The sequence below is a fragment of the Melanaphis sacchari genome, unplaced genomic scaffold (assembly GCF_002803265.2).
Source record: "Melanaphis sacchari strain LSU unplaced genomic scaffold, SCAv2.0 Contig28_pilon_pilon, whole genome shotgun sequence".
Taxonomy (NCBI): domain Eukaryota; kingdom Metazoa; phylum Arthropoda; class Insecta; order Hemiptera; family Aphididae; genus Melanaphis; species Melanaphis sacchari.
In genome coordinates, this window is record NW_020271162.1 from 2195548 (window position 1) to 2210163 (window position 14616).

Below are 14616 nucleotides of genomic sequence, written 5' to 3' on the forward strand. Positions count from 1 at the left end.
TTAAGATAACAATGATATTTTATGTTCAATATCTTGTTTAATTTCCTCATTTGGTATTTTAACATATCCTATACAACTATTTGTACTATTATGTACGTCTAGAACCAGTATTGACGCTGAAGTGAAAGTCATATAACCCAAGTCTAACAAGACATTAAAAAAATAATCTAGTGAACTTTTTGTAAAAGGGTTTTCAGATGTTTCAATAATTGGAGGGGGAGTCGGATGAGTTTTTGATTCAGTTGTATTGTATAACATAACTACAAAAGTTTCATTTACCAGTAATTTTTGCATTATTGTTTTAATACCTGGAATCGAAAAATTAAAAAAAAACTTTCCAAAATCTCGCCAATAGTTATCAAGCTTGTTACGTCTTAAAACATTTAAAATTGACCACATGCAATATATTTGCTTCTTTGTTTTTGTACTTAAATCGATTTTATTATACGCACCATAATAAGCTTTTACTTCTTCTATTGTTGTTGTTACAGATTTGAATTCTGGTTTTTTGAAAAGATATTCCAATTCATTTGTAGTAAATCCAAAGTAATCAGTAAACTCATGAAAGTTAGAAAATGGTAGTATTTGTATACATGATGGTACTATGCCATGAATAGAAGAAACAGATTTTCCAGTAATAAATGCTTGAAAAACGTATTTGTTATTTTTTAAAAATAATAAAAGTTGCTTCAAAAATATAAAGATGTTTTTATAATCTTGAACCAAATCATCTGTTATTGTTCCGGTTATTGTTAACGCGTCAAGTTCATCAATTAGTACAAAACATGGCTTATTATAATGTTTTGATAAGCATTTACACAATATTCTAAGACCAGTTGAAATTTCATCAAAAATAATCCTTTTATAACTAGAATCACTAGACCATAATTTACATAATTTTCTCTCTTCACTACTCAATTTTTTACTTTTTTGTAAATAATTATGTAATGAAAAGGAGTTATGAATTGATCCTTTACATTTTTCAGCAGCACTGCAATAAGAATTTGTAATATTTTCTGTTTTAAAATTTACATACAACACCGGATATTTTCCAAAATGCTCATTCATTATATTAACTTCCTTGCTTATCTTAAGGTTTTTAAATAGTTCGTAATTACTTGTATCTGTTATTGGTTTACCGGTGTTTGCCTTAGTAATTGGTTTTCCCAAAGAGTCTACCTGAATTTCTAAGAAGTATTTAAGCATACTTAAATTAGTTGATTTTCCATACTTGTGGGGAGCCGTGATTACTATTCCTTTGACTTCATTGTTTTGAAATACTTCTTTTATCATCAATGTTTTATCTACAAATGCTGTTGTTTGAAGAATTTTGGAAAAATCAGACGAGGACAAATTGAAAACTGCATCGTTTTTCTTTGAAATGATCTATAAACATAGAGATGTCATCAATTATTTATAATTTGTACTCAAATTTATATTTTCATGATTTATTTAATTGAAAACTTACCTCTATACTGCTAATAATACTCTTAATTGTTATACTGCAATTATTGCAGTTGGAACATTGGGATATTACCTGAAAATTAATAATTTTATATTATATGTACAATATTTACAATGGTTGTTAGATATTGAGTAAAAGTAGATCTTTAACTTAAAAATAATTTTTCTGAAATGTAATGTATGTACACTTAGTACAAAATCAAAACTATTTAACAAATCTTCAACATTTTAAAATTTTTTTTAAATTACATTATTAAACCAAATATAAATATATACATAAATATACTAAGAAATCATTTTTAAAAAGAAAGTTCATTTTGCAAATTATAAAAATAACCTCGTGAATACATTCTATTTAAAAAAATTTTTTTAATTGAAATTTGAGAAAATAATGTTGAAATATTTTTGTAGATCTTGTTTTTATGTTCGAGAACCTATTTAAGTTTTGATAGTATTAGTATTTAAATTAATTTCTTTGAAATTTTTATTCATACATAATTTTTAAAGCAAAGTAAAGCAATTTTTGATTAAAATAACTATAATATTTATTATTATTATTTATAATATATTTACTATTTATTATTTATTCATTAATGATGTATAAGTATTTTATTTCTACTTAAATAATTAAAGATACAATAAGTTTCAAACATTTAAACAATGAATTATCAAGACTAACATTGATATCTTATCCGTTAATATAATTTAGATGATTGAGCTTTCATGGCTAAATAATAACAAGAGACATAGCGGAAAGAAGGTATTTTTTTAGGAGTAAATATAATATTTTGTACAGTAAAAAGGATATTAATTTATGTTATGGTGCAGTGTTTTCTAAATTTTATCTTTGCCGAGCCTCTTAGAAATAGTAAAAATTATTGCGGACCCCCTTAATAAAAATAAAAATAAAAAACAAAAATACACAATATATTATAGTATTTCCTATTTACGTTCACAGACCCCTTTAAAAGTCCGTGGACCACAGTTTAGAAAACTCTGGTGTAGAGTGAAAGTTGGTGACCCCCTTAAAAACAATAATTACATATCAACATCATAAAGTAGAGGTATTAAAATTACATATACCTATTACCTACATATATATTAGATGATTGTTTTATTTATAATTAAAGCATTTTATACTTTAAAATGAACTTTTTGAGTCTTCATTTTAATATATAAAATTAATTTGTTAGTTTTTTTTTATGTCATGATATAAATACTGAGGGCTCTGTATGCTCTGGTTAAAATACAACACTGAACATAACTCATAAAGAAAGTTATGAAAGTAAAAATACTATGTGTATAAACATGAAAAGTTCAATAAGTAATAAAACAATATTGATTTAAATATTCAATAAGTACTTACGAAGTCATCTACTTCAACATCAAGAACTTCTGGTTCATGTTCACCTTCGACGTCGAACAGTAAATGAATATTATTCCACAAATCGTTGATCCGTTTGGTTAAAATTGAAATAACATTATTGATCACTTTACAGCATTGCATTTTATTCATTTTATCCTACATTTATAGAAAAATTTACATATTAATAAAGATGGTTTGGTTAGCAATAGGCACAAGCTTACTTCAATTCTCTTGAGTAAGGTATCAAATAAGTGCAATTCGTGTTTTAATTGATCCATAATTTCTCTTTTAGTTACTAATCCGACAGCAATTTTGCACTCAAGAGTTGTACGGTTTTCATTCATATCTCGTAAATGTCTAAAATTAATATTTACAATTATTATATTAATTAATGTTTAAAAGTAGCACCTATAATAGTATACTGAAACTTACAGTAGTGCAATAGAATTACAAGATTTAAAGGTCATCTTGAAGCATTCTTCAAAACCTTCAAATTTGCTCCCCATAATTGATGTTAATTATTCTATTTTATAAACAAATGGAATAGAATTTCAAAAGTTAAAATAAAATATATACAATATGTGAACCAACATAATATAGTTGTATACTTTATTATGTTGATTACATTTTTATTTTTTAATAATAAATCAGTGTGTATACTGTATAAGGTACCTAAGGTGTAGGCATGTTTATGGTGTTATTACACCAGCCACCAACTAATTCAATAGTTAGACCAATGTTAAATGTATGAACAACTTAAAGTACCTACAAAACGGTAGGTCGATTAAGATATCTACAATGTGTATGTGCATAAGTTTCAAAGCCCTTTTGCACACTGTACAACGGCTTTGTAACGCATATCTCAAACCAATTACGCATTGGATATTGTGCAACTGACTTAAAATTAAATTGAAAACAAATGCACGAGAACAGATTTCTAATCGGTCTTGTTTCAGTCGACATATGTGCGGCTACCAATTATTATACTGCCTATGCAAATTAACTAAATGATCGTTTGTACAACAACTAACAAATTTAAGATTATCGTTACAAAACAGTTGTACTGTGTGTATGTGTGTTCACTGTCAAGTGATAAGATAGCTGAACGTTTTAATAGAGGAATAGATAATATTATTATGTTACCTACTTAAAACCGTATAATATATAACATTAGTATAATACATAACATTCGTATAAAACCATTATCTCGATTATATCACATAAAATCTTTATCTGTTCATTGATAGAGATTGTACGTATCAAAATTATAATAATGGTAAACATAAATCCGAAATTCGAATTAACTTTATGAAAAATAAATAAATCATAAAATGTTATTACTATAAAAAAATTAGTATACAATAACTAATATTTCATTGAGTTAGAAATACATAATAATATTCAAAACAATCATGGAAATGAAAAGGAAAAAAATCATAAATTTAATGATATCTATGTTTTCTGTTATCTTTACATATTCCTACCATAAAAATCAAAGACAAAATAAAAACACACATGTGGTGCACCATTTACGCTACAGGTAGTTGATTTGGTCAACGATCATAAAATAAAAATAAATGCTGATAAAAACAGGTGTTCGCAAACTAAGTCTTAATTTTTTGATGAAATGCGTAATTATAAAAAAGATTTTCAATTTGGAAAAATTCATAAAAAATATTCCTCTATAATATTTAACATGGCCTACTTTACTACTATCTATAAAAATATCTATATTATATAGGTAGTATATAAAGTGTATTATTCAATATCTTTTAATGCCGAATGACATATTTTTGGAGTATTAGCTCTACTATCCAAAAAAAAGGGTCACAAATGAAATTGAAACGAGTAAATTTTTTAACATATTATCATGATTTGTGTTACGGATTAATTGTTCGAATTAATGTGGTTTTCAAAAATACCACGTGGTCAATCTAAATAATGGTGTTTAACACATTACGGTTATTGGATACAATTATGCGAATATTAAGCACTGAGGTTTATTAAGATCTATAATATTGTATTATATTTACAAAGATATACTTGTAACAGATTTATGACTTACCCTTGCGTTGAATGGTTAAGGAGAAACCGAGAAAATCAAACTATCACTACGGTGGTATTTGCGCCATCGTCAGTTCGATAAGAAGTTGTCGCCATAAATGAGGATATTGTCGCCAGTGAAGAATGGTGTCCTGTCTTGTGTGGCCAACAGAGCGCCTCTAACGGTGGAATTTCGAACAGTTTAATGTTAAGTAGGTACAGATATTTTCCCTGAAGACATTGGACGGTGGTCTGCAGGGGGTTATGGATAACATATTTTTTCGTGGAAACGGTGTAACATCTTTTGTCGAAGTGGCAATAGCAGGTAGTTGCAAACGCAAACGCACTGCAACTCCCTACGGCTACCACTCGCCGCTAGTCCATCCGCCATTATTTGGTTCTTTCGATGGGGTGGAATTCGGGCGGCTCCGTCTCAATACAAAAGATCGATTGTGCCCGAAAATAACCGGAATGCGAGTGCGAGTGTCCTTGATATATTGAAGTAATATGTAACTAAATGGCATTGTACCCCTGCACACTTGTACACTCATGGCAAAGGCAAACAAGCAGGTAAAATGAAACCAATATAATATTATGTTACCTCTAATATTACAAAATTATGTTATTCGAAAAAGTAATGTAGTATATGGTATAAAAATATTCGCTTTCACTTGTATAGTTACTGTATAGTATAGGTACTTACATTTTTTTTAGAGAGGGATTAATGTTCACGATGTTTCCTACACACCCTCTATGCAATGGTTAGGTTGAAATATTTTATATAATGCATCATATGTGTTAACGAGATATATCATGTGTATTATTTCATTCACATCTATGTAGTAAAATTTATCGATTTTTTGGCAATTCTTACATCTCTTTTTATTTATTGTTTTATCCATAAATAAATCATATTACTTTTATAATTATTACATATCGAATTATCTCCATTACCGGCGTTACCTATACATTAAATAGAAAAAATAATACCCAAAAATTAGAAACAGATTTCACAGATTAGTAGATCATTGAACTATAACTATTACTGTTATATTTTTATTTCATTTATTTAAATCTTTAAAATCAAAAATTTGAAAAAAAACTAGTATCAGTTAAAATGAAAAATGACCTAATCTAAACTAATTTTACAGCTCTTACTATTAGGTGTTAATCTTACAAATCATTAAAATACGCGAGTAATGACTAATGAATATACTAAATATTACAAGAGATTAAAATAAATATTTTTGGACAATTTTCATTTATTTATATAAATAATGATTTAATTTAACTAAGTGTGTATTATTATTATTATTTTTTTGTACTAAAAATTAAATTATATTCCATAGCTGTTATGCAGCATTATAATTATTAATTATAATAGGTTGTCTAATTCAGTTGCTTCCAAATAGTATGAAGCAATGGACATCTATCCTAAGTTCCTGGGACTCCTTTTTTTTGTATATCTTCCCGTTACCCGTGATATAATGCGTCAATTACATTGGATTTTGAAAAAATCGTTTTTAATAGTTCTGAGTGTTCTCGACTATTATAATAATTTAAAGGATTTTTTATGTTATATATTCCTTTGATAAAATTTAAACTTTTCATGTTAGATTTAGAAAATTAATTATGTAATTACGTTAGTGAAGTTGGCCCTCTTCCACTTAATCTCTTCTACCTAAAAATTTATCTCAAATTTTATCAAAAAAAAATTTACAATTAATTACCACACTGTCTCAACTTTTTTATTAAAAAGTTATTATCCTTTGATCTTTTTTATTCCGAAAACTCCTCCTAGACGCTTAAAGTGCAATTGGTGTTACGATCTTCAAAAATAACTAGAAATTAAAATAATTAAACTTAAAAGCTTATAAATAGAGAACGGATTTATATGTAAATGTATATTTTTATTACAACAAGATATTTAAGATTCAATAAGAAATGTTCACGATTTTAATAATTCTTATTAAAATTATGCTAATTTTATTTAACATATTTTTACATATTTTGGTATAATTATATATTTTTACATATTTCACTAATTTGTAAATATTTTTAAACATATTTTATCATTTCATCATTCATACGTTTTCAATCTATTTTGCAGTGAACAATAACAACCATTTATTGGTAAATTGTCATATTATATTGTTGAAAAATAAATTCACGTTGTATCAGAAAAAAATCCAGGCTATATTGATTTTAAGACAATCAATGACATAACGAGTGGCAGACACCTTTTTAAAAATTTGGAATTATTACTTTCTGATATTGTGCTTCAAATATGCTCCAATTACATCGGTTGATATGGAATAATCATTTGGCCGTTTTAAACATATTTTAAGACCTAATAGGCAACATTTAAAATTCAATAATTTAGAAGAAATTGTAATTATTCAACACAAAAAATCACCGACATCAAAAAAACAAATAAAAAACATATACGCAATAGAATGGGAACAATTATGGAAAAACAAAATCAAAAATTCAGTGAAATTAAAAGAACAACCCTCACACACCTATAGGAAAAACGAAACAGTATTAAACAGATTAGGAATAGGACACACAAAATTCACACACGGCTTCTTAATGGCCAAAGAAGAACCACCGATTTGTTCCACATACGGAACACGAATAACGGTAAAATACATATTAACTGAGTGTTTAAAATATAAAGAATCTAGGATAAAAACGATTTGCCCGAACAATTATCAGAAATCATAGGACCCAACAAAGAAACAAACTTAAAAGTAATAAACTTCCTAAAAATGTCTGAACTATTTAATTTAATTTAATTTACACAATAATATTTCAGTGAAAAAAAAAATTTAAAAATTTAAAATGTAATTTACACGCTAATAATCTTTATTGTTGAAGCGTTTTTTTTGTTTAATAATAAAAAAAAAATCATTTTGATATATTTAATGTATTTTTTTTAATTAATTTTTTTCTCGCATATTCTGATGTTTTTAGCACATATTTTATAAATTATGCTTCCATATAATGACGACAGGTATTGATATCATCCATATTACTTGAATAAATTTATAAATGTAACTAATTAGTTATTTTTACACAACTCTGGCTTGTCTACTAAGATGTAGGTACAGTTGTAGCGGTTGCATTTTATAAAATTTGTATGATATTGACGGCTATATTATACATAATTGTAATTTGTTTATTTTTACGTATATTATAATATAATATAATATATAATTTAAGTTGGAGCATTCATGCGTACCTTGCGAATAATTTGTTGAACGGAACGCTTTTTAACAACCATTAGAGGTAGGGGGACCTAGTCAATCTACGTTTTCCCATTTTAACCCCCGAGGTTAAGTTAGGAAATTTCGGGATAGGTTAATCTCTCAATTTACGGCTATACATCTATGAATGCATTACCAATATTTCCAATATTTTTCAGTCTAAGAATATTAATTTGACTGTAGCTATTAAAAGAGGTAAATGTAAAAAAAAAAAAAATAACTTCAAATAAGGGTAATTTTAATTACCATCTTATTTGAGAAATTTCGTGATTTTATTACGAATTTTGTCAACATTTGAATTTTTAATTGTTGTAAGAAAAAAAAACTTATAAGAAAATCTGTACCAAGTTTTCAAGGTTTTATTTTTTTTTATCCATAAACAAAAAATATGATGCGGAGACTATTCGCTAACAGCGAGGTCATGTTTGTGAATTGTGATGGATTTTCAGTATTCATAATCTATTCGTTGTTTGATAGATAAAAAATAAATGGTACGAATTTAGATGTATCATAACTCGTAATTAATAGGTAAAATCAAAAAAATTGAAAATATAGGAAAATCAATCTCAAGAAGACTTGACGCCAAATTTAAATCTGTTTTAAGAGTTCTTATCGTTTCATTATATCAATTGGTACTTTGGAAATATATAGAACACGTCTATAATTCTATATTGTGCGTGTATTAGACAAAAATAAAAATCACCGCTTCCAATTCCCTTAATTTAGAATTAAAATTGAAAAAAGCTGTTACCGACTTCTTCTTTGTGAAATTTAAAATCATTTTTTTTAGTTCTATCAGTAAATTTTTATTGGGATGTACTAAATTTTTGTTATTTGAGTTTTCGACACTTAGTTATTCCCTAAAGAAGATGATGATTTATGAACTGAAATACATTTATTAGGTACACTTCCAAAATGAAGTTTCCTTATTTAAGATATCCGACAACTCTTTAACTAATCCAAGAATACAGATATTATTCACTGATGATTTAAACAATTTTTAGTCTATTTTAAAACTCGTAAGTTGGCATTTAAATCTGATTTAAACATCATATCAAATATTGGTGTACTCTAAACTTTCTATCGTTAAATAATAATTGGAATTATATAATTATAGACGATGATGGTCAATGATTCATTAGCCTGCACTTGTGAATCTATCTCTTAACTAAATTAATTTTATTTAACTTGAAAATATAAAAAAGTTTAAATATTTATAGTTGTTATTTTCCATTATATAAGTCTAATTTTTAATATTTCTTTTATTAAAAGTAATGTGAACGTTAAGTTTTATTAGATATGCTTATAGCGAACTTAAAAACGCTGATGTTTTAGTTGATGCTTTTTTGTTTGATCAATTTTAGAATATTTTTAGTCTCCTCATCTTAAAGATTATAATATCTTGTTTGCAAGTGTACAAAATTTCTTCTCGTATTTTTTATGTAGTAAACGTGAAAGATAATCCCACTTTTATACGAACCATTCATTACATTGTTTTTTAAATCTTGTATCTTGTGAAAGACGAAATACTTATAAAATAATTATGAAGTAGAATTGAAAATTTATATCTAGTATTATATGAATATAATATGATTAGTTGATTTATACCGTTACTTTTAACTTAAAGTCTTATATCTAATTATTTTTAACTATTAATTTTCAGTATATTTATTTAGCTTTAAATAATTAACTTCTGCGAATTTGTATATAAAATATCGGACAGTTAAGGTGTTTATTTAAAAAATATTAACATTAAGATTAATCGTCGACAATATTATTTTGACATTTTTAGTGGTTGATTGAATCCGATTTCGATAACTATAAAAACACAAATTATAGTATTAAATAAGCTTAAGTTCAAAATAAAGTTTGACGAGTTTTAATAAAAACGTTTAAATAATATGAATTGATTTATATGTTACAATTTACAAATAACTTGTAGAGTTGTATAATGTATAATAGAATATTATAAATGGATTTAATACTAATTATGATATGAATAATTTATATTATACTATGTGTAGTAAGTACAGTGTATATTTTATATTTATATCCACTTAATGAAAATGAAACAGTTTTTAGCTAGGAGTCTGATTAAAATATAAAATTAAAATACTAAAATCATATAGATTGCACGAACGTACATTGTAGGTACGTATGTGTCACCTAATATTTATGTTTACCGTATCGTTTAATTGACCGGTATTCGTATTATCTTGGACCACCTGCATAAATGGTTTTTCTGGAATGATTGTTAAGAATTCACTTGCTCTATTAGAAACAACACATCCAAATTCGTATTCGTGTTGGTTAAGATAGTGATTCTTTTCTTCTACTTCATCTTTGGAAATAGACCAACACTTAACATAAAATTAATGTTAAATTTGTAATAATAAATAATTTGTAAACCATTAGATCTGTTACTTTATAACCTATTAATATAATTTTAAAAAGTTTTATCATGGTTTAGTTTTTATGCAGTCAAAAACTGACATAATTATTTATAAAAAGATAGAATAAAATAAACTTTTTAACCGTTCGTTGAATTAAATAAAGTAGGTAACCATTAATAAAATCACTTGTTTGGATGAATTGGAGGAAGTTCTTCTTGTGTTATTTGTATCTTTATTAATATGTCCGGAAAAACTTAATTCCGACAAAAAACAATCAGAATTGGACTGATCCAGTATACATGATTTCTGGAGTTGTTTCATGTGAGGAATTGATAAGTTAGAATCTGAGTAAGTTTCAGATCTGTCTCTGTTTTCATCTCTATCATAATTATTTTTATCGGAAGAATGGTCATCCATACATTCTATTTCTTCTTCTTTCATAAGTTTCTGTAAATAACTTTTTTTTGAGTCTTTGCGTTCAATTAATTTAGTTTTCTTGCTCTGAAATTATGTTTAATTTATAATTTAAAATGATTAGTTTTTTTTAAATTTTCTAAATTATATAGCCAAATACTAGTTAATAGGACATGGATATTAGTAATTCAAAGAGACTACTATAGACTACAGAATACTATTAATAATCGAGTTTTTTTTCTTTTCAATGGCTACAAAAAAAATGTATTTAAGAATAGAAATAATGTTAAATCAAGGTAAATAATAAGACAAAGCATAACGATTTTTTACTAAAATTAATATTGTAAATAACTTTTGAACGTACTTTTAACTTGTAAATATTTTAATTTTAAATGTCAAGTATCATGTTTTTTCATATACATACAATATATAGAACACATATTATAATATACATAATTTTAATAATTTCAGATATTTAAGTCTAATATTTTTAATAGGATAAAAAAGAAGATATTTTTCAAAATATAATTTATGTTACAATATAAAATTAGGTTTATTAAATTATTATAAGTATATCTCAGTAATTTAATTGTACTAAAAATAATGAAAGATGAATATCTGTGGAATCCATAAACATTAAAATATTTTAGAAATCTTATTTCCTAGGGCAGTTTTTTAACCTTTCGATAATTTAAATTTATATAATATGATAAGTATATTTTAGCATACGCTATATCTAATGCACTTCAGTACTTATACTACATATTATCAAAAGTAAAAATGTATACTCATTACTTCACTTTTAGATTTTAGTCGAATACAATTTATTACCTACAGTTTTTAAACCATTGTGTTAATACAGGGTACACCTACACAAATATATTATTACTGTTATTATTATTCCATAGATATAAGAGTACGATTACCTATACTTAACAAGCAAGGTGTCACACAAATATTCAATAAATTAAAACAAAATAATAATATAATAATTATCACACCATTTTAAATTATTGAATCAAAATGGAACTATCATTCGGTATATGAGTGAATATTAATTTAAATTTTACCTCCATAAACTTTAACACTATTTGCACTATGCTCCAAATTATGAAGATAGGTGAACTTATGACAATCATCATATTTAAATACTCCATGGTTTCTGAGAATATAACTACTGGCGTTTGAGGAAACATATTACATTTATTGGGAAATAGACAGCACATAATACTGTCATCCGCATACATTGTTTATTTATTGATATTACTTTATATTTATATTTGTATCTATTTAATTTAGCAATTACATACGTACTTTAAAAATGAAATATTTCATTTTGTTTACATAATAATGTCAACAAATTATACATATTACAACAAACTGATTTTTCTAGCCAGTTACCTACAATTATAATACTATGTATCGGAATATGAGATTCTTATTGTGATCATCTTAGGGGTCATGCTACTCATATTAAGCAATATTTATTGCCAAATCCAATATGATCAAATAATAAATTTGAAACATTTCCTTTTAAAGTATTTCAATATATTTAATGTTATTACTGCATAAACACTATAGTCTATGATAATTGCTGGTTAATTATTTATTGTTATAAAAATCAATGTTAGATTCTTACTAAATTAAAGCCTCGTATTAGTTATCTACGATGAGCCGACAGCGATAGTATGGTATAGACTATAGATATTAGATAAAAAATTATGTGTCAGATTAGGTAATTGCATATTAACATTAACATTTTAATTATACGTAATATAGTGTGACAACATGTAAGCTGTTTACGACGATATGGATAAAGAGTATTTTTAATTTTTAAATCGAATTTGTATTATATGGAAAAAGATTTGATCGTTTTAATAAGGATGATGAAACATTATAATATAATATTTATTTACGTATAGGTAATTTATAATTTATAAATAAATCAGTTCATCTATTGTATATTTTATCTTATACAATAGTACACGGGCTATAGTTAAATTAAATACTACTATTTTTAAATGACAAGTACAGCCTGTTTTGGTGTATACAAAACAGGATTAAATCATGGTAGATCGCTTATATCTTTCTACAAAATATTGTTGATTATTGTTATGCATACAGTTCAAGGAAATATCAGAAAATAAAACTAAAAATGTACTTAATATAATGAAAAATTACCAAATTTAACAATAAATTTATATTTTATAATAATATGATAATTTCAAATGCAATGTTTTTAGAAATGTTTTTATTTTATCTCCATTTTTATCATAAAAAATAATTTTTTTTACCTAGAAATAATAATAATAAAATAAACATTGTTTCCGCTCAGAATAGCTTTTCATATACAATGATGTTTAATTGAATTCAAATTTAACATATCCATCACAGTGGCCAACTAGAAATGTTACTATACAGTCGACTTTCTCACATTTTTTAACGTTGAATACCTAGAACTTGAAAATATGTTACAAAACTTCTTATAAGTTTTATTTAAGCAATTCGAAAGAATTAAAAATATATAGGATAATCACAGTTTTATTTTATAAAAGTTTGATTAAATATGATAGTTAGACAGAAAATATTGATTATTCCTCAAAAGATTTTAGTTAATTTTTTGCAATTCAAAAACTATAAATCAATATAATTATATGAATTACTATTTTCCATGCACATGAAATTTTTTTTAAATATGAGATAAACTTAATAGATAATTACAATACGGAAATTCAAAGGACAAAAAATAAAAAAAATAACAACGATAAGAGCTATAGTGATATTTAATTGGTAATTATTATTACTTGACAAAATACTTAAGTATATATTAATATTATCTGTATAACAAAATCATTTATAAATTTTATTTTTACTGTTCAAGCAATGTATATATTTAAATTATGTAAAATATTAAACTTTTAACTAATTTTAGTTTATACAATATAATTATGATTAACTGTTTAATAGATTTCTTAACTTTGATTGTTATAATAAATTGAGCATTTTAACAAGTGAAGTGTGTTCACTTGTTAAAAATACCTTAGTGTTTATACATGATTTTATGATAATTTAATGATAATCAAATACATAGCTGAATAAATATAAAAAGTATAACACGTAATATAAATTATAATAATGGTATTGTGAAAAAATTATTTTGTAAGCTTACGTTATAAAATACAGGAAATGCGTAAATTAACTAAAAAAAAAAAAAAAATTAACGATAAACATTTACTTTGTAAAGATAATTTTTTTTTTTTTTTGTTTTTAAAATTGAAATCCTGTACTCATAACTTATAAAATACATTTAATTATAAAAAAGAATGATTTTTAATATCTAATAATAATGATAGTATATAAAATATAATAATAATTCAAATAAAATAAAAAATAATTCGCATTGCAATAAGTATAGTAAATAAATAATACTCACAGTGTTCAAACACGTGAATAGCATATAATAATAATAGGTACAGAAGTGACGATAATTTAATTAATCTAGGCTACGGTTGTGGTTACAATAATTTGATTGGTAGAATAAAGCAAATATAGTAATAAGGTATAATGATAATAATAATTGTGTAAATTGGACGATGTATAAATAATATTATGATATAAGCTAAACAGTAATATAAATCAAATTTTAAATTTTTGGAAAAAACACATT

At 24.8% G+C, this 14616-nt stretch overlaps 1 protein-coding gene across 1 annotated transcript; it reads right to left on the minus strand.

The window, feature by feature from the left end:
- Positions 1-4979, minus strand: LOC112595640. The gene is made up of 6 exons (XM_025340922.1): positions 4896-4979; positions 3263-3353; positions 3052-3187; positions 2831-2986; positions 1469-1537; positions 1-1386 (listed from the first exon to the last, which is right to left on the minus strand). The coding sequence occupies exons 2-6, from the start codon at positions 3334-3336 to the stop codon at positions 1-3; spliced, it is 1821 nt and encodes a 606-aa protein (XP_025196707.1). The 5' UTR covers positions 3337-3353; positions 4896-4979.
- Positions 4980-14616: the final 9637 nt, after the last annotated feature.

Bases quoted from the DNA above. Each gene is read 5' to 3' on its own strand.
- LOC112595640 (XM_025340922.1), bottom strand. From the start codon at position 3,336: ATGGGGAGCAAATTTGAAGGTTTTGAAGAATGCTTCAAGATGACCTTT. The intron at 1,538-2,830 runs GTAAGTACTTAT...ATTAATTTTCAG, and splicing joins ATGTTGAAGTAGATGACTTC to GTAATATCCCAATGTTCCAA. The intron at 1,387-1,468 runs GTAAGTTTTCAA...CTATGTTTATAG, and splicing joins GTATTATTAGCAGTATAGAG to ATCATTTCAAAGAAAAACGA.